Below are 26,701 nucleotides of genomic sequence, written 5' to 3' on the forward strand. Positions count from 1 at the left end.
GTGCACATTGTTTCCTTGAACCATAAATTCCGTAATCTTATGTAATGCCGAAAAGTACAGGAAGATCTACAGGGCACTTCACTTAAGAATGTGATGGAAGTTACATGTAAAAGGTTACAAGGTTACAAGGGAGTGCCAAGGAATTTGAGGATTATTCCTCAGGTTCTGCGCTCTTGTCTCACATTTATGGATAGATTTTAACCTGATACTTCCCTATTTAACAATCATGATGTAGATAACACGGCTGTTGCCACGAGTTGGAGTTATTTTGTTATTTTTTACAAATGTTAACATTGTCTGGGAAAAGGGTCCACATTATTAGTACTAGTTTAACACCCAAATGCAGCAATAAACATCTGAGAAGTAACCAGTCAAAATTTGCGACTGACTTTCAGCTGTGTGGCAACACTTGTAGCTGTGTTTTAGTAACTTTTGACCCTTTGAGCCAGAACCAATTTTTGGGGGTCAAAATTAGCAAATTATGCATCCATAATTATGTACAAAACGCTGCAGCTGCACAATTGCATATTTCAAGTGGCCCTGACTGAAGTTGAAGGAGCATTCTTCAGGATAAAGGTCATCCATCATAAACTCTACTTGAAGATGGATGAGCAAATAACTCTGTGGAAGTAGTGTCGCTGCAGCCATCACAGTCACATGAATGTAATCGAGTCGTTACCTACTGCACGTCAATAATGTGTAAAGAAATAAGTGCATAATGACAATTGTTTTTCTTAGGAGCCCCGCTTCCGGTGATGCTGAATGCCAGGGTTTCCATATGCCAAGGCTGCCCAGATTTTACTCCAGTTAGCACCTCTTTCTTCCACCACCCTATACGCCCTGTCCCTTTATCTCCCTCTTAAAATTGTTTTTCCATTCCTGCCTTTTCCCCTTTGTCACTGTTTTCCTACCTTTCTCTTTCCTTTTCTTTCTCCCTTTTCTGGCTTTCTCTCTTCCTGTGTCAAAGTTTGCTAATGAGAAGTAGGCTCAGCCCTAAAAATATGTGCCTGACCCACCACCCTCGTCCACATACAAATTAAGCAATTTATTTGCGGCTGCCTAGAGCCAAAGAGCTCCCGCTCTTTAATAACATAATTGTAGGTTATTTATGGCCATCATCCAATCTCCTTTCTTGCAAGTCATAGTCCGATGTTTTTCCTAAATAGTGGGGGCTCCTAGAGAACCCTTCATTCTCCACAGGACATGTTGCATGGGCTGGGATTTGCTGGGACTGCAGCCGGTGACCGAGGGGATGTTATTGGAGCTGGAAAGGGGGGGCGGGGTACAGCTGCCCAGTCCGGTCGGGCGCTCTTGAAGAGTGTGTGTGGTGGGGGTGAGCTTCTCGCAGCCTGTGATTGCAGGAATGGGGGCAGAGGTGGAGAGAGGGCGCTCTGCGCCAATGTTTTGAAGCACGTGCGATGTGGCAGAAGGTGGCATTTCTTTCAAGCCCCCCACACATCCTGCACGGCGCCGCGGCGCCCCTGGATTCTCATCACGGCGCACCGGGGTGCCGCGGCGCACACTTTGGGAACCACAGCTCTAGGTTGTGAACGCATGGCGCGCTCGCATTTGCACTCTGTCTTCAATGGTTTGTGGAGTCTGATGTATTTTCATCTCTCGCATCACTCCATCGTGGCAATCGGCCATTTTGGAAATGACTAGTGTTAGAGGGTTTCGATTGCATTGAGACAGCATTCTTTTGGTCATCTGGGAACAGCCATTTTAGTTTGGTTTCTGACTTTCGGCTGTTTGGGTTTCCTGTGTAATGGAGACCATGTGTCTATTTTCAAACCTAGAATGTTTTGAGGTGAAACTCATCAGGTCATTTAGGTGTGTGAGTGTTCCAGTTTGGGCTAGGGAACACCTTTGCAATAGTTAGCTACTTTTCTTTATTTTGGAATAAATACGAGTATGGAGTCAATTAAAGGTTCGCAGGAAACCTATTAGGAAAGTAAGCTTTTTTTAAAGAGTTTTATTGAAAAATAAAGAATTATGACAGAACATTACAAGGACACCACTTACATCAAATCAAATACATGACAGATCTACAGCGTTGCACATCGTGGAGCGTATCATGGGGCGAAGCAGTACTGATAATGTTAAAGGAGTGCAGAAAGATAGTTATCTCGTGTAGATCATAAATAATATATAACTTTACATACAATAATCAAAGAAAATACACAACTTGTGACTCATTGAGTTAGGTGGGTTCCGTGAACAACACTGTATGAAGTACCAGTCTAATACCGGTGGCGGTGTCGATAGTGCATATGCGATAGCCATCTTGTAGCCATGAGAGATGCACTTAGGGGAGCATCTAACTATCAAGTGCATTAGTAGATCTGACTATAGTGTGCTCAGCATGTGGGGGGACTGGTGGTGTGGAAGCAGCCTGCGATGAGTGAAGGGTGCGCTGTAGGAGTGTGTGATAGATGCACCAAATGTCACGGGGCCTGGAGGTTGGAGTGAGGCGTATATCTCGGACTGGACACTGCAATACGCCATACTCCGGAGCCAGGCCGACTTGGTCGGGCGAGCCCTAGCTCCCCAGAGAGTAGCTATTTCGCGCTTCGCCAGTAATAAGGCAATCCTCGCTGTAATGCGTCTGTAGCACAGTTTAATTTGTTGAACCATCCCCAGCAGTCCCAACCCTGGAGAGGGTACCAGAGGTGTTTCTATTATTTGAGCTAGCACTGCAAACACTTCCTGCCAATATGGAAGAATGTGGGGGCAGGACCAGGACATGTAAGCAAAATCAGCATTCAAGGTGTTACACTTTGGGCAATTCGCTGGCTTAGAAGGGTCTAATTTGGCTAGTTGGGTAGGGGTCACATAAATTCTATGAATGAATTTAAAACGGAGCAATTTATGCTTATGATTAGGGGACACCCTGTGGGTTTGTTCTAGGCAGTAGGCCCATTTTTTGTCAGTCAGTGGACGTCCAATGTCGGCCTCCCATCGTTGCCGGGCCCCGCTATCCCGCCCCATTCGGAGCGCCATGCATGCCTTATATAGTTTTGTGATCCTGTGTCATCGGCTATGAGGAGGGTAAGCGGGGGGGAGTCATTTTAAGGGGCAGGATAAGTGGAAAATGTAGTGCAGAGTATCATTTGGAAAGCAATCAATTGAGAGAATATCATAAGAAATTTCTAATAGGATGGACCTATCTATCGTTAATGGACATCTTGTTGGTATTTTTTCAATGTAACTAAAGCATCCTCTGGCAGCGCTCAGTCATTTACAGACGGCACTTTTTGATTGAAATGGCCACTAAATCTGCACAGACATACAGTTTTACTGATAAAACTATATTGTACACAAATTATGTGCGGAAATGGGTTTCAGTGAATATGTATCATGTGTGCATCACCAAGTAAAGTGTTGTGATTTGTTTTGATCCTATTAAAATCTTTTCTTTCATCACGCTTCTGAAGTATTAAAAAAGTGCTTTATTTTTTACTTCCTAACTAGTGAATGTGTTCAGTTAGTTTACAGGTACTGACATTTTGTTGTGTGTTACAGAAAATGACATCCTACAGTTCTTCCTTTCACACTCTCTGTGACCCAAGAAGATTGCCACATAATTCACTTTAATATTCTCTATCTTATGCAAAGTGAGTGGAGTTTTTAAACACCAGTCCACATGTTAAAAATGGGGAACATCCATTACGACGCGGTGTTTACACTGCACTACCATTACAACGCTGGTTTTACAACCCAAGTCGTTACCACGACTTGCGCTGGAGGGCGCTCTAGGCTAAGGAATAGTAGATTTACTATTCCAACACCTTCCTTACTGTACGTAGGCTGGTGTTGGAATAGTAAATCTTACTATTCCTAAGTCCAGCACCCTACAGCGCAAGTCGTGGTAACGAATTGCGTTGTAAAACCAGCGTTGTAATGGTAGTGCGGTGTAAACACAGCGTTGTATTGACATACAACCGTTAAAAACATAAGCCACACTTTTTCAGAAGACATATCCTGACATTTAATCTCTGTTTTTGAAGCGCAGCAAATGTGACAAGATGAAGAAAGAATTTAGGGCCAGATGTATCACCCTTCCAATTTGCAAGTCGCAAATTGTGTTGTTTTGCGACTCGCAAAATGAAATTTACAAAAGTGTCTCAGACACTGTTTACGATTCCTAATGGGGTGTCAAATTGCCTGCCTCATGAATTGAATATTCATAAGGCAGGTGCAATTTGCAACCCTATTGGGAATGGCTATCACTCCCAGGGATGGTGGCCTGCTGGGGTCAGCAGACCACCATGTCTGTGATTGCGTTTTAAATAAAGCAGTTTTATTTGTTGTAAATGCAGCACATTTCCTGGTAAAACGGGCTGAATTTAAAAGAGAAAAATGAAACGTTTCTGTTCCATTTTTTAAGAGTAGGCAGTGGTCCATGGGATCACTGCCTGCTCTTAAAAAATATTTTCACTGCCAGTCACAAAGGGGGAGGGTCCCCTGTGGCCCACTTCCCGTTTGCGAGTGGCTTACCACCCTTTTGAAATAGGTGGTTAACTGCAAGTGTTTTGCGACTGCAATTGCTGTAATAGGTTACCTACTTGCAAAATAGGGCTTGTACATAGGGTAGACCTATTTTGCGGTCGTAAACGGACCAATTTCCCGTTTGCTACTGCAAAAAGCTGCTGTATATCTGGCCGTTAAAGGCATCTTTATTTATTGGTCTTTCACCAAAAATCAGCTTGCGACCCAGCAGTGAGTTGATGTCCACAGTTTGGGAAAGGCTGCCCTAAATTGTCCGTCTGTTGGAGCTAATTCTGGCAGAGTATTCAACACGGCTGGAGAATCCTCTGACTGCAGATTTACCACTTCATCCACAACCTGAAACATTTTTGTGACCACCCAACTCTAAAAGAAACCCTTAGCCAGTTGAATTGGAATCGAAAACTTGTGAGTAGCATATTTTAAGAGGCAAACAGCTGTAAAGAAACCTGGGAGAATGGAAAGGTGGAAAAAAGGCAGGAAACATGGGAGGAATGGTAGGAGAGCTGAGAGAGGAAGGGAGAGGAAAGATCCCTGGTCTTACACCCAAGTGTGGTACCTTCACTGTGTGGCGATCATTGATGAGAATCTGCTCTTCGTTGATGTAAAAATATACTGGCGATATAACAGTCAGGTTTGGAGATGACCATTTGTCAAAATTGATGATGAGCTGGAAAGAAACATCTGGCAGTTTCTGGCAAATGGTGGATAGCACAAAGGCACAGTTGGCGGGAAACCTGAGGAAAGCCCCATCGAAGGTGCGAAACACCCCACCGCCAGCCGCAATGCAATACGAGCTTTTCTTGCTGAAGCATCCGCGCACACCGTTCCTCAATGCGCACTCCTCATCGGACTTGCATTGACGTGGATCACACTGAATGAGGTTCCTCCCAAAGCAGCGGCAACGGCGGGTGCAGTCACTGTTCCAGAACAGCTGTTTTGGCTACCAATTAAAGCAGAAAGACTATTAAAATGCTCAGTGAAAGTACGAATTTTTTTTTGCTACATTAGACAAATTGCTAATTCCAGGACTGAAAAAGTTGTGTCCTCAACAAAAATATTTGACATTGGGTTCTAGCCATATTTCCATTCTTTAAAACGTGAATTAGATCTCTGCATGTGCAAGAGCCAGTTCTATGTGTCAGGGGTTACTGGTAACTTTAATCTTGGTATGTCTTTTTTCATTCTTTTTCTGAAAGTGTTAATTGTAAATGGTTTTATTTGACAGATAAAATAAAATGAATACTGGTGAGGAAGGCAGAGAAGGGATGGGAGATGGAAACAACAGAGTTAAAAGAAATATAGAGGTTGGTAAGAGATGAGGAAAGAAAGACAGCAGTTGGAGGTACGTGATGGAAAATAACATGGAAGTTAGAGTGAAGGTATTATGGGACTGAAAAAAGGAAGGAAGAAGGGAAGGGAAAGAAATTGAAGGGAAGAAGGAAGGAAGGAAGGAAAGTAGGATCGTAGGTAGGTTGGTTGGATAGAGGTTGGTGGATGGATTGATGGATGGATGGATGAATGAATGGATGACTAGATGAGTGAAATAAAGGCAGGAAGCAGAAGGGATGGAAATGAGAGAGAAGAGAGAAGAAATGTCGTTCCTTACCTCATAGTATTTACCATCAGCATAACAGCCGCAGTTATGGGGGAGGATGCAGCTTTTGCCATTCAGCACATAGCCCGGATCACACTGACAGCCTTCCACACAGTAATGGTTGCAGTCACTTTTAAGCCGAATGGCAGCACAACGGGGCTGGCAAACACTCACACAGCTCTCATAGTGACTGTATGGATGGCAGGTGACATCTGCAATGAACACACAAACATGTATAGCAGCAGCAGCAGAGACCTCGAGAAGTCTAAAACTGTGATTGATATCCTTACAAACAGTACTGCTCGAAACATCGAAGTCCTGGACAAGGTATGCTTTTGCCCCATTCTTGCAATTTGTCCTATGTCCTTGAAATCATCCTGTCTTTTTTGGGTAATATAATGGGGGCGTGTGTGTCTGTGGGGGGGGGTGGGGGGTGATCTTAAGTAACCCCTCATACTGCAAATGTGTGCTCCTCTGGTTCAATCATTTCAGGTGCCTTGAGATGGGAGACATACATCGACCTTCTCGTTCTGTAGACTCGAGGGAGTAGTCCCTTTGGTCAATATTGCACAGGGGACGCCTGGTGCAGCATATTTTATTTTTGGAGGTCTGGGATCTGCAACAAGCTAACCCTGGGTAAGTCCACAAGCTTTTGGCGAATGAGGTCCCTTTTCACTCAATTTCCTTTGGGAGTTTGGGATGTTTGCAAACTGTATAAACGTGTGTTTTTGCAACATCGATTGTGTATGCGTGGTAAACGCTTTGTGAAAACTTGTGGTGCATCCGTTGTGCATCTGTTAGGGCTCACACTCCTATTTGCAAACCTTTCTTTTTGTAAAAAGTATAGCTGCAAGAGGGAGTATGGGTGTTGCTCTCTATTTTTTTCATCTGCTAGGTCTTAATTCTAGGGCTGCTTGTAGGGAACACACAGGGCCCATCTCTGCATGCAGCATTGTACTGTTGCAATGCATTGTTGGAAGAGGTCCTTTACAGAAGCCTCTCTGGGGAAGTAAATTCCTCCTCTGTCCGTCGATCTGGACCGTTTGGATTTGTAGAATTCACTTGCTCAATTGCTCATGCGTTGTTGTTTCACTTCTTGAATTTGGTGAACACATAAACTAGGAATTCCATTCAACTTTTTAACACCCCTTGGATTTAGATTTTCGAGGCCCTTTCCTGTTCGCACTTCCAGAATGTGGGAATGGGTGTGATCTATTTCCTCTTGGCTGATCAGATGCCTAAGGAAACTGCCAAAGGTGTATGGGCCTGCCCCACCGCTCCAGACCTTGCCTGCATGAGAGCTACCAGCAACCTCAGAGTCCAGAGAAGCAGACACAGCACCTTGAAACCATCACTACGATCTTCAGAGAAGGGCTGATGAAGAAACTACTTCTAGAAGTGCAGGTGAGCTATGTGACCCTGCCGGGTGAGAAGAATCTGTCTCCAAGTAATTGTGGTTTCAGCCATGGCCTATGCAGGTAAGAGTGGTGGGGCCAGGTTGGGGGGGATTCGACAGACGACCTGGAGGAAAAATTAAATAAATAATTAAACTTCCCTCTGCGTCGTCTGTCAAAATCCCCAACCCCCCCCCCACACACACACACACACACGGCCCACCGCTCTTACCAGCACAGGCCGTGGCTGTGTGTTTTTTTTTAATTCTTCATTGGACTCAGCTGTCTTTTTGGTGACTCTGCACCCAGTCTGCTTATCAACTCCTGGGTGGAGAGAACTGCACAGTCTGAGGAGTGCCTTGTATGCGTCTCTTCTGGGTCAAGCTACCATCTTTCCCTTCATCAATGAGGCTGATTTACAGCTGAGCGAGGTGCCACTGAACCGGAGCCCTCAGGTTAGGAAAATATTCCCATGTTAGGATCCCTACATGATATTTTTGATATTTATTGTCATTTGTAAAGCGCTAACTTTCGCTCCGGAGGGAGCATCTTGGCGCTGAGCACACAGAAGGGCATCTAGGGGAGCATGGATCAAATAGCTGCGAGGACTGAGGAGTCAGACTGAGAATAAATCCAGGTTTTCAGATATTTCCTGAAGAGGCTCTCTGAGGGTGCGTGCCTAAGGTTGGGGGGGAGACGGTTCCATGCCTTGGCCGCCAGAAAGGAGAAGGTCTTTCCTCCCTTGGATTTAAGTTTTATACGGGGTTCCGAAATGAAGTTGGCGCCAGATGACCTCAAGCAGCGGATAGGAATATAGTGCTGGAAGCGCTTGGACAGGTAAGATGGACCCAAGCCCCTGTTTGCTTTAAATACAGTGACAAGGAGCTTGAATAAGATTCTCTTATGGAGGGGCAGCCAATGAAGGGTGTTGAGGGCTGCAGAGGCTGAGGACCTACGGGGGAGTTTCAAAACAAGCCTGGCTGCTGCATGTTGGACACTCTGCAGCTTTTTCAAAGAGGACTTCTTGATGCCGGCTAGGAGGCCGTTACAATAATCCAGCCGGGAGAGGATAAGCGCAACCGCTACTGATTTCCTGGCTGTGATAGGCAGAAAATTGAAAAATTTCTTTAATTGCCTGATCAGGCTGAAACAGCGACCAGCGGTAATGCGCACATGTTCATCGAAGCTGAGGGAAGCGTCAAATTGAACACCCAAGTTGCGGGCTGAAGCAGCCGCGCTAGGCGGTGCTTCAGAGTTATGAGGCCACCAGTCTTTGGGGGAAAAGAATGTGCCTTTACCTAGGGGAATTATTTCTGTTTTGGCGCTGTTACATTTTAAATGATGCAAATTTAGCCAAGAAAAGACTTCTGACAGACAGTTTTGGAATCTGATAGTGGCATCCGGAAGTTTTTTATCGATGGTGACGACAAGCTGAGTGTCGTCAGCGTAGGATGTCACGAGAATCCCATGTGACTCGATCAACGTGAGGAGGGGGGCCATATATACATTGAAAAAGAGGGGGCTCAGGATGGAACCCTGGGGTACCCCCGAAATGATGGAGCGTTCATCAGAAAGAAAGGTGCCCAAGGAGACCGTTTGAGAGCGATTGGACAGGAATGAGGTTATCCAGGTAAGTGCGGAGCCCGAGACACCAATCTCACGCATCCTTTTAATTAGAACGCCATGTGAGATGGTGTCGAAGGCCGCGGTTAGGTCGAGCAGGATGAGAACGGCCTGCCTGCCCTCATCCTGCAGGAACTTGATGGTGTCTGACAACTCAATCAAAGCGGTCTCTGTGGAATGGCCGGAGCGAAAGCCGGATTGCTGTGGGTGCAAAATACGATGATTTTCCACAAAATTCTTTAGTTCGTCATGGACTAGTTGCTCAGTGATTTTGCCTAGCGCAGGGAGGAGTGAGATTGGGCGCATATTAGACAGGTCAGTGGGGGATTTATTTTGCTTTTTCATGAGGGGCTTGACTGTGGCCTTCTTCCACTCAGAAGGAACAATACCAGAGTCGAGGGATTCGTTCACAATTGCATTAATTAGAGGGTTGACGGCCTCAACAAGGTGGTGCAAGATGACTGGGGGGCAGGAATCCGTGGGTGCACCTGATTTACAGGCTAATATGGCTTTATGCGTTTGCATTAGGGAAACTGCTTTAAATTTGTTTAATGAAGGAATAGTTGTGTCAGGCTCTTGTGTGGGAATAGGTACCGGGGGGAAGTCCTTGTGGATATTATTAATTTTCTCCTCAAAGAAATCAGCAATCTGATCACAGAGGGCTTGCGAGGGGGGGATTTCAAGTGCCAGTGCTTTGGGGTGGGTAAAAGATTTCACGATGTTGAAGATTGTTTGTTGTTTCTGTTTAGCAGAGTCTATTGCTTGAGTGAAGAATGCCTTTTTTGCTTTTTTTATAGATGAGAGATATTGCTTTCTCTGGAGAATGTAAATAGATCTAGACATTGGATCGTAGGTTTTTCTCCATTCTCTCTCCAAAAGCCTACACTTAAGGTGGCAGTCAGCGAGGGCCGGAGTATACCAGGGGGCATTGGGTTTCTTTTTTCCACGACCGGGTTTTTGGTTAACGGGTTTTGCATTGGCAGAGATTACTCTCTCAATCCACTGGTGGAAATTTGTGGAGTCCAGAGACACGTCACCCGTGATGAACGGGGGAGGTACCCCTGGTTGAGGGTTGAGTTTGATGTACTCAGCTACCTTTTTCCAATTAATAGGGAAGGGAGTGTGAGGGAGTTTGATAGGAAAGGGGGGCAAAGTTTTGTTATTGATGGAGAAGGGAATGAGACAGTGGTCTGTCCAAATTTGTGGCACGGGGGTGGAAGCAACTAGGGAGGTCAAGTTGGTGCAAATGCCGTCCAGGGTGTGTCCGGCACAATGGGTAGGGAGGGAAACTAATTGGGAGAGACCAAAAATCTCAAGAGAGTGGCGGAAATTAAGAGCGTGGGGATCAGTATCGGATTCCAAATGAAGATTAAAGTCTCCAAAAAGAGTGAAGGTAGGGTAATGGGTAAGGAAGGCTGCCAGAGTTTCGTCAAGGGAATCCAGGAAAGTGGTGGCATTTCATGATTAACAATAAAACCAAGAGTTCTTTATAAAACTGGGACACTTTTGGTTTACTTAGTAGGCTCCAGGTAAAATATATTTTCATTTTCCATTATGTTTGATTTGTTTCTGCTTGCTTTCAGTGTTCATGAGCACTGTGGTCAAGAACAGTAATATTTTGCAACCTTGCAACAAAGTACTTAAGTTTTGGTGAGTGGATTGTAATCCTCAATTTTAAAGCATTGCGATCACTCTCAGTAAGCAATCACGCTATGTATATGTTTACAGACGTTGTTAAACATTTTCACACTCCTCATAATTGCACTTTTAGAGTGATATGTTTGAGCTTTCCAGAATTGTGGATTCAGCTGGGGACTTTCTTTTACCCATGTATTGTGATGGACCTATACCTAGAAACACCCCATTCCATGTGCTTTGAACAATGCCTTGACTTTTCGTCCAATTCTACCTGGAGAATCAAGGAAGCTTAGGAGGCCAACTTTCCATCACAGCGCTAGTTCCTTAATGCCTAGTTAGAAGGGAACACCAGCACCATCACCTTTGATACAGCTCGCTAGAAACTCTAAATGCATTTGCTAGGGAAAAAGACTACCACCATCAGCCTTTAGGTGCAATCTGGTACCCCTCGTCAATAGGATCATCAATGCTACCCACTGGAAACAAAACCAGAAGCACCTTTATGTAACTTTCCAAACCTGTCTCTGAGAGGTCCTTCCTGCGGGCAATAGAGGAAACCTTAACATACCCACCCTTAAATATAGAAATGTAACACATGAGATACTGAAATCATGACATGGCTTCTTTGAATATTTGGACACATGTGGACCACTGGCAAAGCTCTGGAGTTCAGCAAATACCATTGGAATTTGGAACCATGAAATGGGGTGGTGAGCTCCATCTAAATGTGTCCAAGGTGTGCGAATCTCTGACAGAATGTAAGACTATCCACTCAAAATTAACACTGATGGAATACAACTAAAATGGAATCATGTACAGCATCTACAGTAGGATGGAATTTGGCCTGTTTGATCAGTGGTGGCCATCATAATTCTGAAATATATAGCCAGTTTGGTCGAATAATGTCTCAACTACATAGCAGAAAATTGATCCATATAAGATCTATTTATATAGTAATATTACATCAAGACATTGGTCACAAGTGTTCAGCATTTCGTTATGCATTTACAATAACTATTCCTTAGTTTATTACAAAAATAAGTGCCAGGTCTCCCAAATGTGTTGTTAGGATGTTACCCACCGCTATCTTTTGTGCCTTCCACATCTGCAACTGATGCCCCCACTGGCAGACTGGACACTGATCTAAGACTTTGGCAACCTCTCCAGGAAGGCCTGTAGCTTTGATGGTTTTGGGGTGTTTCCTGAAGAGGAGCTCTCATTTTTAGCATAGTCTTGAATGCTCTTCTCCTAGTTCACACAACAGATCAGATTCTTACAAAACCGACAACAGGAACCAGAGGAGTCCAAATATACACAGGTCAATTTGGACAAGAGTTGGAGGGTGATCTTTGAAAATGGTGGATTGTAATTGGGGCTGTTCATAAATTGTAGGGACATTTATGGGAAGACCTACAATAAATTATATGAGGCACATTACAAATGTAAGGAAATCCTTTGCATGATTTTTCAATGTGAAGGCATAGTTGGTTCAGAAACATTATCTGAAATACTGGCAATAGGCTATTTGAGCAGAAAATGCCTTTCTCAAACCAGTCTTGAATGGAGAAAAAAAGGTAAATGTCACGATTTGCAAAAGGGCAAACAAATGTTGTCCATATTTTATGTGATATGAAATTTCGGAATTAAGCAGGACTAAGCCCACATACTGATAATTTCTTGTAGGTCAAAGTGGAGTCAAATACTTAATTTTACAGTACAATTGGCACTTAAAAGTAAACTTAAGGCCTCGGAGGGGACTCATGAAAAATGTCAGGACTTTCATTCTGTGTCAAGCAAGCCCATCCTCCCCATCATTATATGGTAAATGCTGTCAACATTTTGGATTTTTCAGAAAAAGGCTCCCTCATAAATGACTGCATAAACATATGTGATACAGGGAGATCACAAAATGAAGATCCATATGTCCCATAGCTTACTATAATATCTATCTACACTGATGCATTTCACTTAATTTCACGTTGCATCCTGCCCATTCCAAGATTATCACTGAAAAGTCTGGTGTGGATATGTATTTGAGGAAACTATAATTATGTCTACATGCATCAACTTGTCATTTTGTGAAATTAGGCACATTTTGCCGTCAAATATTCACTTTTCGTTTTCTCTTCACAAATCCTTCATGGATAAAATATACCAGAACCACCGTTACACTAGGGGTGTGCACCACTATACCAAGGATGCTCCCAGAAGGCCAGGAATCGACCCCAGTATTCCAAGAGAGTGTTATATCAAAGATGAGCAGTGGGCATGGATTTCCACCATATGTTTAAGTATTCTCACCCTATACCAGAGTCAGCACTATCATGCCACAGATATCCTCATTATACCAAGATTTACCAAAGTTGTGCTATAATGGTTCCACAGGATATGCTGCCATTCACAATGTATAAAACAAACATGAACCCTACTTGAACTCTTTCAGTCAGTATTAAGTCAATACCTCTAATGGGAGAGGATCAGCCAGAGAACCTTCTTCTTTGAGTGGCTCGGGTCCCATACTGCAAGCATTATGAAACTGATCCATTGGCTATACAGACAGAATTCTCGGAATATGACCATGTAGACACTAAAATGTACTTTAAAATCTCAACCAAACAGGATACACTGACATTTCCAAACAGCCACAGCCAGATTTGTTGTGACTGGCCTGTGGGCTCTGTAAATATGGCCATGTTGTTTGTGCTTGATGCACCCTATTGGCTCCCAGGTGATCATCAGTTTTTGTATAAGGTGTTGTGCCTTGTGTTCAGTGGCATAACAATGGCCCCTGCAGCCCCCCCGGGTGCGGGTTGGCCCCTGAGCTCCAGGGGGTCCTTCTGGCACTGTGCACGGGCAGTGGGCTCCTGGCCAGAAAGCTCCTGACTGGGTCTGGGCAGTGGCCATGTACTTTGCCGGGGGGCCCGCAAGTTTCGTTAAGCCACTGCTTTTGTTATGAGCTCTGTGGAGTCTTCCAACAGCCTGGACTAAGTGGCCTTCCCTGCTGGGACACAGCTTACTCTCGGGCAAAAAAGGGTGGTACAGGTGGCACAAGTAGCTGGGTGGTGGCCTTGGAAGGTGGGCACAGCAGTCTCAAGTCCAAAGCAACATGCAGGAAGAGATACATGCACTACAAGATCACTGCCATGCCCGTACACTACATTGCTCACATTCTACCGTTCTGCTGAGACACATGTTTGGGGCTATTCACTAAGGCACCTTAAACATTTGAGTAATTTACATGTGTAATATGTCCTTACACTTCTGGGTAAATTTACTGCTTTGGGCTAGTCACAAAATGGAAGTTTAAAGGTACTTAAAAGTGGAGACTTACACATCTCCGCCACCTGAAAAAGGAAGTGGAGCCAGATTTACAAATTTTAGTTTCTGCTGCCAATTAGAAACAGTAGTAAATCCAGCACCACACATTGCTAACCACCGGTACTGCAGCATGATATTTCCTTTCTTCATAATGATGATGGATCAAGGGGCTCGTACTTTCTTTTAAAACAACTACAACGTTTGCATTACTATATTATATCGGATGGGATGTCTACTGAAATGACAATTGATGGCATGCAGGCTTAGATCTGAGTGGGCATAGGGGGCACATACAAACAGAGGCAGTAAAAGTAGCTACTGGATCAGGACCGCTGTGAGATGGGCAAACTGTAAGCAGTCCCTGCTAGTGTCAGTGCTGAGTACAGGCAAACAGAGGCACAATTTAAGTGCTGCCATACCTGAAATGCGTGAAAGCTGGCCTAGTTTGACACACCAAAGACCATTATAGTCTAGGCCAAGCGGCACATGTCTTTTTGCAACCTGCATTGTGCATTGCATTTTTCTGAAGATGGCCTACAGAAAATGCTGGGGTACTCAAGACTTATGAAAGTTAGAATCTAAGAACACAGGGCCCGATTCACAGAACTAACTTAAGACAAAATCCTAAACTTACTACCATTTTGGTATTCACAGAAGGCACTTACTCATTTTGGTATTCACAGAAGGCACTTACTCATTTTGGTATTCACAGATACTAAATGTCTTCTGTGAATACCGAAAGTCTTAAAGTTAGGATTTTTCTCAATTTAGGAGTAGTAAACTTAGGATTCCTGATTTTAGGACTCCTAAATGCCTTCTGTGAATACTTAAAGTCTTAAAGTTAGGATTGTTCTCAGTTTAGGAGTAGTAAAGTTAGGATTCCTAACTTTAGGACTCCTAAACTGTTAAACTGAGAAAAATCCTAACTTTAAGACTTTCGGTATTCACAGAAGGCATTTAGGAGTCCTAAAGTTAGGAGTCCTAACTTTACTACTCCTAAACTGAGAAAAATCCTAACTTTAAGACTTTAGGTATTCACAGAAGGCATATAGGAGAACTGAAATTAGGAGTCCGAACTTTACTACTCCTAAACTGAGAAAAATCCTAACTTTAAGACTTTCGGTATTCACAGAAGGTATTTAGGAGTCCTAAAGTTAGGACTCCTAGGGGCATATTACCAACAACTAGCAATAATTAGCGCTATGTTGGCTTAGCGGCTATAATTTTATCGCCGTGTAGCGACGATTTTTATCGCTTAGGAGCCTTGATATTATCAAGGTTTATCTCCTAAGCGATAAAAATCGGCCGAAATGCATGAATATCGCTGAAAAGTCAGCGATATTCATGCATTACCGAGCAAATGGTCTTAGCCATGTTATCCACCTCCCATTGGATAACATGGCTAAGAACTGCTCAGGGCAGGTGTTAGCTTTTGGAGATATTCGCGCTTAGCGCGAATATCTCCAAAAGTTGGTAATAGGAGATAGCGATGTTAGCGACTGTTTCCAGTCGCTGACATCTTGGCATGCCCACTTTGCATGTCATTAGTGATAAATGTCTCTGACATGCAAAGCGGGGCCCAAGATGGTCGCTATCTCCTACTAGCTGTCGCTAACTGGTGTTAGCGACAGCTAGGTAATAGGGAGATAATTTTATCTCCGCTTTCTTGGCTTTTAAAGCCAAAAAAGCGGAGATAAATCCCTTGATAATATGCCCCCTAACTTCTGTGAATACCGAAATGAGTAAGTGCCTTCTGTGAATAGCAACATGAGTAAGTTCCTTCTGTGAATACCAAAATGGTAGCAAGCTTAGGATTTTGTCTTAAGTTAGTTCTGTGAATCAGGCCCACAGTGTCTTCTTTATCCAGTGCAGTGTTTCTAAGTAATAGTTAAGGCGCATTATGGAAGAATCCAAAGGACATCAGCTGGTGCATTAAACATCTGCATTCCCTAATCCTGAGCTATGTTTACAACTTCAGTTTCATTTCCTGGTATAAAGGATGGCAAAAGTCAGTCCTCATCCACCTCCACCCTCATTCCCTTTTATGATGGCACAGAATTAACCTGGTTGCTTCTATGGACCATGTACAGCGGACACCTTTGGAGTGCTTTCACTGGCTGCGTTAATATAGCTCTACACCTAGTTGATAATATGCTATTACAGCCTGCTACCGAGGGCTATAGTGCTTGTCAAAGGTTCTGAACCTGATTTATAAGAAGTGTAAGGGGCTGTTAACAATGGCTATAGCCAGAGAGAGAGGGACAATATTGGTAATACAACATTCCACCCACTGTGGATCATATGTTCTAAATTAGGTAGAAACCGAAAGATAAACATTAGAATGTTGGAGCCATGTTTTACCAGAGCCACTCCAAAGTTGGCAATGGGGCTGTCAGCATTCCACAGTTCTAATTGAAGTAAAACTGCAATTGAGACTGTGGACAAATACAATGCTCCTTAATTCTTTCCACCTCTAAATCATTTATTGTTTCTGCGAGGAGGCCCCAGACACTCTCAGCCTTTGTCTTTTTTATTATGAGAAGATCCTTTTAGATGTCTGCATCTTCTCTAATAGGCATCGACTAGTGCTGTCCCTTTCTGAAGTCCAGGCTGAATTGTTCTTTTCCATTCTTGTATTGACATCCAATCTGTGTATTTGTCTCAAAACATTTTAATCAGTTGCTGTGAGCTAATGTGACACCCTTTGCAATTCACAGACTGATTCTGAAGTACGCAAGAGACATTTCCTCTTTGTGGCTGGCATTCTTGCCATCACATGTGGTATACCTTGTCCACCCATGTTCTCTGGATCCACTGTTCCAATGATAATACCCTACATTTGTTTCTATAGGGACCAAAATGTTGATTAAATGGTGTTGATTGCTTTTGTATATAAACGTATGTTACTTTTATTTCTCCAACAAAATGTCTATCCATGCTTTTTGTGTGTAAACAATTCACCAACACTGTTCAAAAGCTCTTTTCATCGCAAGGCTTTTTGCACTTTGTAGGAAAGAAAATGTCCCCTGCATAGTAAACCGCTGTGTAACCCTTGCCTGAGTGTCCGACGGGATGTGAAAGTGGTATACTTATTTTTTGTTTGGCACTGACTTCATGCTAATCTAGCATGTGTGCAGAGGACTGGACCTGCCTATGATATAGCTAGGTCCAGAATTTTTTTCGTGACCTGTAGCGGCACAGCAAACATGCCATCATGGTGGGTATTGGAGCACCATCCTTACTATGCATGCAATGAATAAAGTAGTGGTAGCATCATCCCAGGTTTTCTACATTTTAAGTGTGACCAAGAATTTTCTTTGGCTTAGAGAGAGTAAGGGATCTGACCCCCCTGAAATGGAGAAGTGTGGCTCAATGGTTAGAGCGGCAGACCCTGATGCAGAGGTCTAGCCTGGGACCAGGGTTCAATTCCCCGCCTCGGCGGGTCTTGGGCTCAAAATTCCACGGACCTGATAATTCTCACCTCGGTGCCTATTCCAATCATGGAGTCCCACTCTGCAACTCTGGGTAATAGCTTGCTTAATCTCCACAACGGCCCCCACAATGCTAAGGATGCCTGGCCTCCACCTTGGAGGTGCCCAGGAGTGGGCACCTCACAGGGAAAGCCAGTATGGGTTCCACAGCGGTATTCGTACAAGCGCCTTGAGACCCTTGCGGGTGAGTAGTGCGCTATACAAGTATCAATTTACAATTTACATTTACCCCATCATGTAAAGTACCACAAGCTGAAGGGACTGAGAGGGAAATAAGGCTCCCATTACTAAATGAACGAGCGGGTGGGGTTGGAACTTGTGTTGTTCAAAAAGAGTAAATTACTAGGAACACCCTACCCTTTTGTCTGTCCTTCATCGTTGCTTCAGGAAAGCTGGTGGCAGCCAGGTGCATAGATATAATACTTCTTTGTGTACTTGCTTTGGATACTACTGCTTGTGACCAGTCCCATTGCTAATTGCATTGAACGCCAAAGAGAACTAACTCAAAATGCTTTTGGAGCCATAGACAGTTGATGTACAGTCCTTGCATGGTAAACGTGTATAACAGTGTGACGAAAACCACTCTACTCCGTTCCCATTCCAAGTTCTTATAGTCCTAGGAAGGGAGTGTACTGCAGAATACTTGGGGAGCATCTCTATTAACAAGGCTGGTGTCTTTCTGACAGCCAGTTTTCCAGAGGTAGGGAGACCTCACCACCAATCTACACTTTCTCATGGAAGAGCTGAAGGGCTGAAGGGCTGATTAGTGCATGGACGTGAGAAGGGAAGGACAGTGTCTGGTCCTGCAGGAGGAAAAACTCTCCAAAAGAAGAAGTCCACCATGTTTCCACCATGAGAACACCCAGAGAAAGCTTTCTGCAACAGAGAGCAAAGCCAAAAGTTACCTGTGCTATGAGGTTATCACTGGTCTCTCTGAGAAATTTCTCCTGTGAAGTGCACCAAGTCTTTGTGAGAATACCCATCATTTTGCCATCCGCAATGAGCCCATGAAACGGCATCGGCAAGTGGCACCATGTTGCCACCAAAGCAGGTGATCTGATCAGGTCAGAGGCCACATCAACTGAAGACACACCTCCATGCCCAGATGCTGCAACTGCAGAAAACACACCACAATGGATACCATGGCTTGGAGGCCACAGCAGCCGTACCTGCGTATCAGTCTGCAGCCAGGCGTGGGTGGGTGCAAATGCAGAAGACGAGTGCTTCTGCACAGGTCTGCCATTCTGAGTTCTCCAGCGGTCCCTATTCCAACACAAGGTTGCCACCAGGCCCCAACAGAAGTCAAGCAGTCACTGAGAGGGTAGGTATTTTAAAGGCACCCTGTGCACCACTAGAACTGCAATGCCACCCAGAAGGCTTTGCCTGTGAATGTAATGACATGCTAAAACATGCAGAAGAAACCCAGCACGTGGATGTGTCTTTTTGCCTGAGTTTATGCAACACATTGAACTGTGTTGTACATCCAGTTATTAGGGTAACTGGAAGTGGTCTGCACCTGTGTTTAATTAATGCCCACACCCACAATATAGTGGAAACAATAGACCTTAGAAATCACCTTCAGCTGGGGGGTGGAGTGCCTTACTGAAAATAATAACCAGGATTACAACCCTGTATTCCAATTCCTTTTGAGCTGTGCAGTATTTCGTTTGTTGTAGGATTAAAGTACTTTCTTTTAACTAAAGGATAAGGACTGTCCTTCTGTCTGTTGGTTGACTGTTGAGTCTCCCACCTTAACCCCCTGAACATTCTTTAAGTGCTTACCCTGGCTTCCTGGAGAGTCAAGCGTGGAAAGGGTTATGCTCGGCCCATTTTGCAGATCTATAGTAGGAGGGACCTCAGGACACTGGTGGCACACGACCTCATCCACTAGGGTATGGGATCAATATCCCTGCATTTCCTGTGGCCCCCAAATTTAGTTTGCCAAGCTTTATATAAAACATTTTATTCCCATTTCTCCAGCATTCATCATTTTCTGGAACTACTAAATAAAATGCATTCCTTACACTGTGTCCTCTGAACCTCAATTAATCTGTGATGCTTCTCTATGATTAAACTTTGGTAAAAGAGTAACCACATTACCCGCACTCTAAGATTAGCACAGGGTGCATGTTTTGTAAAATAATAATAGCTACCCCTTGAATTCCCTTTATTGTTCCCATGAAAAAAGTTCTGCTAGGTTTTTGGTAATTCCTTTGACCTCAACAGAAACTTTTAGGTGCCTACGGTCTCTCAGTATCTGCTGCCTTCTGAGACGTCCCTCCACTGATTAAAAGGATGGCAGCATTGCAATGCAGTGCCAGCATTTTGTCTTGTGATAAAGTAAGGGTGGCAGTCAGAGCTTGTCAATATTTGCACACTTGAGCACTGTATATTAGGTATTTTCTTATCGGGATAGTGGCAGCAGCCAACTCATCAATATCCCTGCCTGCTCCCTGGCTCTAATGAAAACTTTCTTGCACAACAGTGCCTGACTCCTCACAGGTCAGAAGACACACGGCTCCATTACTCCCTCTCAGATAGATTTACACATACTGCTCACCCAAGCCCACACCATTTTCTGGCTTACTTGGATCATCTCCAACAATAATAACCAGCAGAATAACCTGATTGGTAGGAAAATCTAACATCTCAGAAGTCCAACACAACATACAAAGCCAGAACACCATCAGACAAAAACAAAACAAATGCAAAAAAGAAACAGACCTAAAGTAAAGACTTCACTAGCTGTGTCATCGGGATGGCTCACTAATTCACGTTCCATTTCAAAAAGGAGCTGGAAACTCATCTCTCAGTGAGAAGCCCATGAGCCACACTGCAAAGAGGAAGTTTCCTCTTCCCCACGCCCACATCGATTCATATACAAATTTCTGAATCATTTCACAACTACCTTTGTATTGGGCTACATTAAAGCCATTCTTGGATTGCTTGTAATAAATAACATTGCATAAATATGTGTCAATCACATACCCCACATTCTGCATTATCATTAATGTCATGCATGTTTTATTCCCTTGCAAGGATATATCATACTCATCAAAATCCTTATGAACAATGCCAACCATGATACTCACAGCAGGAGGTGTAGTTTCGCCATCCAGTGATAGCAATGCCCTGGGTTTGGCATGTGCTCGCATAATTCTGCAACCAGCTGCATGCCGTTTGCACAGCTCCTATGTCAATGCATGCGTCGAACAAGCAGTTCTTGTAGAAGAAGTCTGGGTTGACCTTGCTGTGGCACTTGGCAAAGACACTATTCCGGTTTGGGATGAAGCCACAGAGCTGTTGGGCTTTCCAAAAGCCCTCTACTTTGCCACAGGATGGGCAACGGTCTCCACAGCCGACTTGGCAAAACGTGTCCCTCTTCACCCAGCTGTGCCCAAATTCACTGACGCTCAAAGTGATGGATCCACCAGCAGTCTGGAGGTCATCCTCCAGCTTGCCGTTGTAGCGACCGCACAGGCCAAAGGTGCTATTCTGCAGGTGACGTGGGACTGTGACAGACAGGAAGGTCTTCCAGTCGTAGACCACCTTCAACCCAAACTCTGTCTCCACCACTATGTGGAAACCAAAAGCAAATATGTTCACCTTTCCATGGCCAAGCTTAAGAGGCAAGTAGAGGCGTTCTTTGTTCACCTGCAAGAGAAGTATAACAACCTGAGGCATACTGAACATTTGTGAACTTTCACCCTGCTATCAACTTGATTATACAGCAATAACAAATATCATTATAAGATTATTATTATTATTATTGTTGTTGGTATTATTATTATTATCATTAATATTATCATTGTTATTATCATTACTATTATTATTATAACTATTATGATCATGAGTATTAATATTATTACTATTACAATTGTTATTATCATCATTATCATTATTATTATTGTCATAATGATTATTATTATTATTATTATTATTATTATTATTAATAATAATAACAATAATGGAGGAGGCCTGGCTATCGACCGTGGAAAATGGCCGCAGCCTAGAGGAGCTCTGAGGCCTGCCGACACTACCCCTGACAATCCTGTCATAAATGCTGCACTCTGAGCAACGAGGTGCGTCACTACTGCCACCGCATCGCCTCCGGTAACTGTTGACGAAACCAAAAAGACGGCACGTCCCGCTGGAGCCGGCCTAGCCCAGGGGGCGGAGTCATGGCCTAGCCCCTGCGGAGGAGCCGGGAGCCACAGCAAACGCTGAGGCCGCACGCAGCGGCGACGCAGGTGGCACAAGATCGCAGAAGATGCCGGGTCGGGGAAGCGGCTCATTACGGCAGGCTCCGGAAAAGGGAAACGAGACGTGCCCCGTGAAAAACGATCGGTGTAACTGGGAAAAGCTGAGAGCCGCCACAGATCTCTACTTATGCCCCGGCAGAACGGTCCTGCTCTGCAGGGTGGAGGTAGGTGGGATGCGCTGGCCTGAGACCCCGGGGCAACGCGAAATATTAAGAGGGAGCGGTGAAGCGAGCAGCGCCGACGAGAGTGGTGCTGGCTCCCAAAAGAGAGGCCCTGTGGTCCACAATTAAGGCAGACGGTGGATGGTGGCGCAAGGGGTGGAGAGAGAGCACGAGGCACAGACCCAGAGACAAGGTGGTGTGGCAGAAAGAAGCCCCCAGGCCTTATGTGAAGAACAGGGGGCTCTACACACAATAGGCGGTGCTTCACGGTAATAAGCTCCTGGCACCCGGATAAAGAGAAGCGCACCGGCGAGTTTTGGTGCTCAAATACTGGACTGAACCGATTTGGAGTAGATAGACGTCGCAACCAGACCACCATTCACACGGCAAGTGCGCTCTACGCCTCACAGTGCCATGAGTGCAAGAGGGTCAAGAACGGTACACAGTCACTGCATCGTAAAATATACTGTTGCGAAAGACCAACAAGGGGGACCCAATATGGCAGACAATGCCGCAAAAATCCAGCAGCAAGAACCACCGCAGGAAGTTACTCTCAAAGATGTAATGGCTACCCTGCTACAAATGCAGACCTCCATAGGCTCCATCTCCAGTGAAGTAACTCTACTCAGGGCAGATTTTTCCAAGATGGGCTCAAGAGTGACAAAAGTCGAAACCACAACGAAGGCCCTATCGACAGATACCGCAACTCTACAGAAGAAAGTGCGCCAACTGGAGCTCGCACACAAACAGCTAACAGAGAAACTGGATGATCAAGAAGGGCACTCTCGGCGCACAACGTGCGCCTTGTTGGTGTTCCGGAAAATGTCAAGGGTCCAGCTTTAGACCTGTTGGTTGAATAGCTGGTACAGATGCAACTCTGCCCTCGTGGACTCTCCAAATTGTTCTCGGTAGAAAGGACACACAGAGTCCCGGGCGGGCGACCCAAGCCGGGAGCCCCCATTCGGCCCATCCTGGCAAGAATATTTAATTTTAGAGACAGGGATGCAATCCTGCAAGCGGCCAGGACTGGCCCACCTCTCCGAATAGACAATAGCGTGGTGACCCTATACCGCGACTACACGGCGGCCATTTCTGCCCAACGGCGCACTTTCACGGAGGTCAAGCGAGAGCTCCACAACAGTAAACTTAAATATGCAATGCTCTAGCCCGCCAAGCTCAGAGTGGAGGCAAAGGGGAAAACCTGGTTCTTTGAATCGCCCAATGAGACGCGGGAACGGCTGGAGGGATGGAGACCGGCGAAAGGGAGCCACAGACAGAGGGCAAGACGGCAGAGACAATCCTCGCAAGAGGCCTGAGGCGGACAAGAGGGTGAAACACCGGACCACCATGAAGAGACAAGAAACGGAAGTGATTGGGAGTGAATTTGTGGACAGAATTATCCGGGACTGCGGAGCGCTATTGTAATATCGTTGCTACACGGGTTCACACCCCCCCATACGATGACAAGACCTGGAGCGGCTTGCAGTTATGATGCTAAAGCGTCGACAGGATCAGGCCATATCCGGTCAACTGGGCGATGACGCTGGACGGCATAAAAAGAGATGCAAGACCACGACCCCAGAGGAGGGTCCAAACTTAGACATGCACAGCACCTTGACAGGCTGCGACAAGGATAGCTTTTCGGGGACGGTGGTGGGGCGGGGACGGACTCTTCCCCCCCTTCACGCAAGTACACAGTTATGGGACTAAAGCACTCTGCTGAGTTGGAGTGGCGGGTAGTTTTAAATCTGCTGGGCAGGAAAGCAGGGAGGGTGGTGGAGGGACGGGATCAGTTTGTGGGGGGGTTTTCGGTTGGGGCCATAGCCCCCTTTTGTGATGTTATAACACAAATGATTGTGGAGCAAGACATAACAGGCTGTAACAGAGGAGTCCAGGAGGGACGGTCCACTTTAGATCACAATGCCGGACATGAGCCAGGGTGATAGAGACACAAGTACATATACCCATAGCACCCAGGGACAGAAGTCTCAGTCAATAGTCTCCTGGAATGTGAATGGGTTAGGGGACAACATTAAACGGGGACTAGTGCTACAGTACCTGAAGTGGAAGAATGTGGCGGTGGCATTGCTTCAGGAGACACACTACAGGGGACGACAGTTAAAGCCTTAAACAGATGGGGATTCAAGATGGCAGTCCACTCGAAATTTACATCCTGATCTAGAGGGGTGGGGGTCCTCATAAATAAGAGCTTCCCGTTTATAGTCACTAACACATATCACGATGACCAGGGACGCTTTGCGGCAACCACAGGTCAGTGGGACGGTAAATCTTACAACATAGTGTGGGTATATATTCTGCCGACACTACTCCAAGCTGCTTTTGTAGACCTGGGGAAATTCCTGCTTTCACTCCCTCGTGGAGAACTGATTGTTGAAGGTGACTTTAACACAGTTATGGATTCAACAATAGATAGACAACCTCCAAGAGACGCTGGTGGGCCATCCTATAGGCTACAAGACTTTGTGGAGGCGTTTGGGTTGATGGATACATGGCGGACCCGTTACCCAACTGACAGACAATTTACATTCCACTCCGGGGTTCACAATAGTCTCTCCAGAATTGACTACATTTTCACGCTAGCCACAGGAATATTAGGCATGACAGACATTAGACATCTGCTCAGAGGCATATCGGATCACTCACCAGTCCTCATCACGTATGCACCTTTTACCCCGCAGACTCGTAGGTTATTTCCTATCAGACCTGGATATCTCCAGGGCTGTAGATTGCGCAGATCACTCATTCAGGTCACAAAGCATTACTTTGTAGAAAATCAGCACTCAGTCCCCTCACCGACGATTCTATGGGTGGCTTATAAGACTGTACTCCGTGGTAGAGCCATCTCACTAATCACAGGCAAGAAGAGAGAACATCAGAAACACGCTGATGACCTAGAGTCAGAGGTAGCGCAGGCAGAACGGGCGCACGCATATAACAATACAGAGGAGATGACTCACGCACTACACTTGAAGCAGCAGGCATACAGAGCGTACGCACGTGAGGAGGCCTCTAACAGATTAATTACTACTCAACACAAGATATATGGCCAGGGTGATAAAGCGGGCCGACTGTTGGCTTGGTTAGGGAAGAAAGAGAGAGCAAGTAATTGGATAACACAAATACGGACCAAGGACGGAAACTTAGTGACTACACCACAACATATCTCCGAAGCACTAGCGCAGCATTATAAGACGATTTACACACCAGTAGCCATCGCAATGATAAAAGATAATCTGGCCTTTGTACACAATATATGACTACCCACACTTGATGCAGATGCCATGACTGTTTTAGAAGAAGACATTATGCCAGATGAGCTTACACAGGCGATAAGGGCGCTGCACATAGGGAAAGCACTGGGGCCCAACGGGATCCCGGTTGAATTTTATAAGCAAGGGGCCAAGCACCTGGTGCCCCATTCACTGGCCATGTTCACCGAAAGCTTCACAAGTGGTATCTTACCAAGAGATCATGGCCATGCCACCATAGTTGCAATTCATAAGACCGGAAAGCCGGTGCATGAATGCACATCCTACAGACCAATCTCTCTCTTCAATGCAGAGGCAAAAATACTCGCTAAGACCCTGGCCACTAGGCTACAGCAGCATTTATCAGAACTTATCCACACTGACCAATCAGGGTTCATGCCGCACCGTAACACGGCGCTTAATCTAAGAAGGCTGTTCGGTGTAATGGAACGTAGGTCAACCATAACAGAAGACACAGCTATACTTTCTTTAGATGCACAAATGGCATTTGACCTGGTAGAGTGGCCTTTTCTTTTCGTGGTCCTACAGCGCATGAGCTTAGGGCCAAAGTTCTGTACATGGGTCCGCTTATTGTACACACAACCAATGGCATGAGTGGTAGTAAACGGATATCTGTCGAAAGAATTCCCACTTGGAAGAGGGACAAGGCAGGGATGCCCATAATCAACCCTGCTTTTCGCGATAGTATTGGAGCCGCTGGCGGCATGGATCAGGCAGGACCTCACGATACGGGGAATAAGATGGGCGACGGATTGGGAGGATCGTATTTCGCTGTATGCGGATGACATTCTCTTGTATTTGACGTCTCCAATGCCCTCCATTACTTGCTTATTAGATATATGTGCTGCATATGGGCGCGTGTCCGGTTACACCATCAAGATTTCTGTATGTGCTTCAGAATACCCCATTCCCTATCCCCCAACATATTTCGGAGCAATTAATGCTGAGGTAACAACGCTGCTCTAGGACGGGAAAACCCCTCGCATAGCGCTTCAAAAACTTACTAAGAGTTGGTATGACGGCGGGATTGCTCTGCACGATATTAAAGCATACTATTGGGCTTCCCCACTAGTCGCCATTAATAATTGGCTGCATGTTTCTCAGGAAGACCCGGCGTTCAGACTAGACAGGCATCTTTTGGCACCGGCAGGGGTTACGAGCGCCCTATACAATAAAAAGAAGAAGCACACTATCACAGGTCCGATACTGCCACAATACGTATATGGTTTGAGGCACAGCGAGCTCTCGGTTGGGAAGGGGTGGTCACGAAGGCCATGCCGCTGTGGGATACAAAGAAACTTCGGATGCTGGGCAATACAAAGGGGTTCCGTAATTGGGACTCAATAGGAATATCGACGGTTGGAGACCTATGGCAGAAGGGTGGGGTGGTCACCTTCGCTCATTTGCAGGCCACATACGGT

General features: G+C 45.2%; 1 protein-coding gene across 1 annotated transcript in view; it reads right to left on the minus strand.

Annotated features, from left to right (window-relative positions):
- TECTA (tectorin alpha) overlaps positions 1-26,701 on the minus strand; it is a 386,873-nt gene that overhangs the window by 65,626 nt on the left and 294,546 nt on the right. Inside the window, exons 11-13 of the mRNA XM_078682151.1 lie at positions 20,660-21,221; positions 6,116-6,315; positions 5,066-5,449 (exon numbers count right to left, since the gene is read on the minus strand). Coding sequence (XP_078538277.1) covers positions 5,066-5,449; positions 6,116-6,315; positions 20,660-21,221 — 1,146 coding nt within the window. The remainder of the gene's footprint in view (positions 1-5,065; positions 5,450-6,115; positions 6,316-20,659; positions 21,222-26,701) is intronic.

This window comes from Lissotriton helveticus, chromosome 3_1 (assembly GCF_964261635.1).
Source record: "Lissotriton helveticus chromosome 3_1, aLisHel1.1, whole genome shotgun sequence".
Classification (NCBI taxonomy): Eukaryota; Metazoa; Chordata; class Amphibia; order Caudata; family Salamandridae; genus Lissotriton; species Lissotriton helveticus.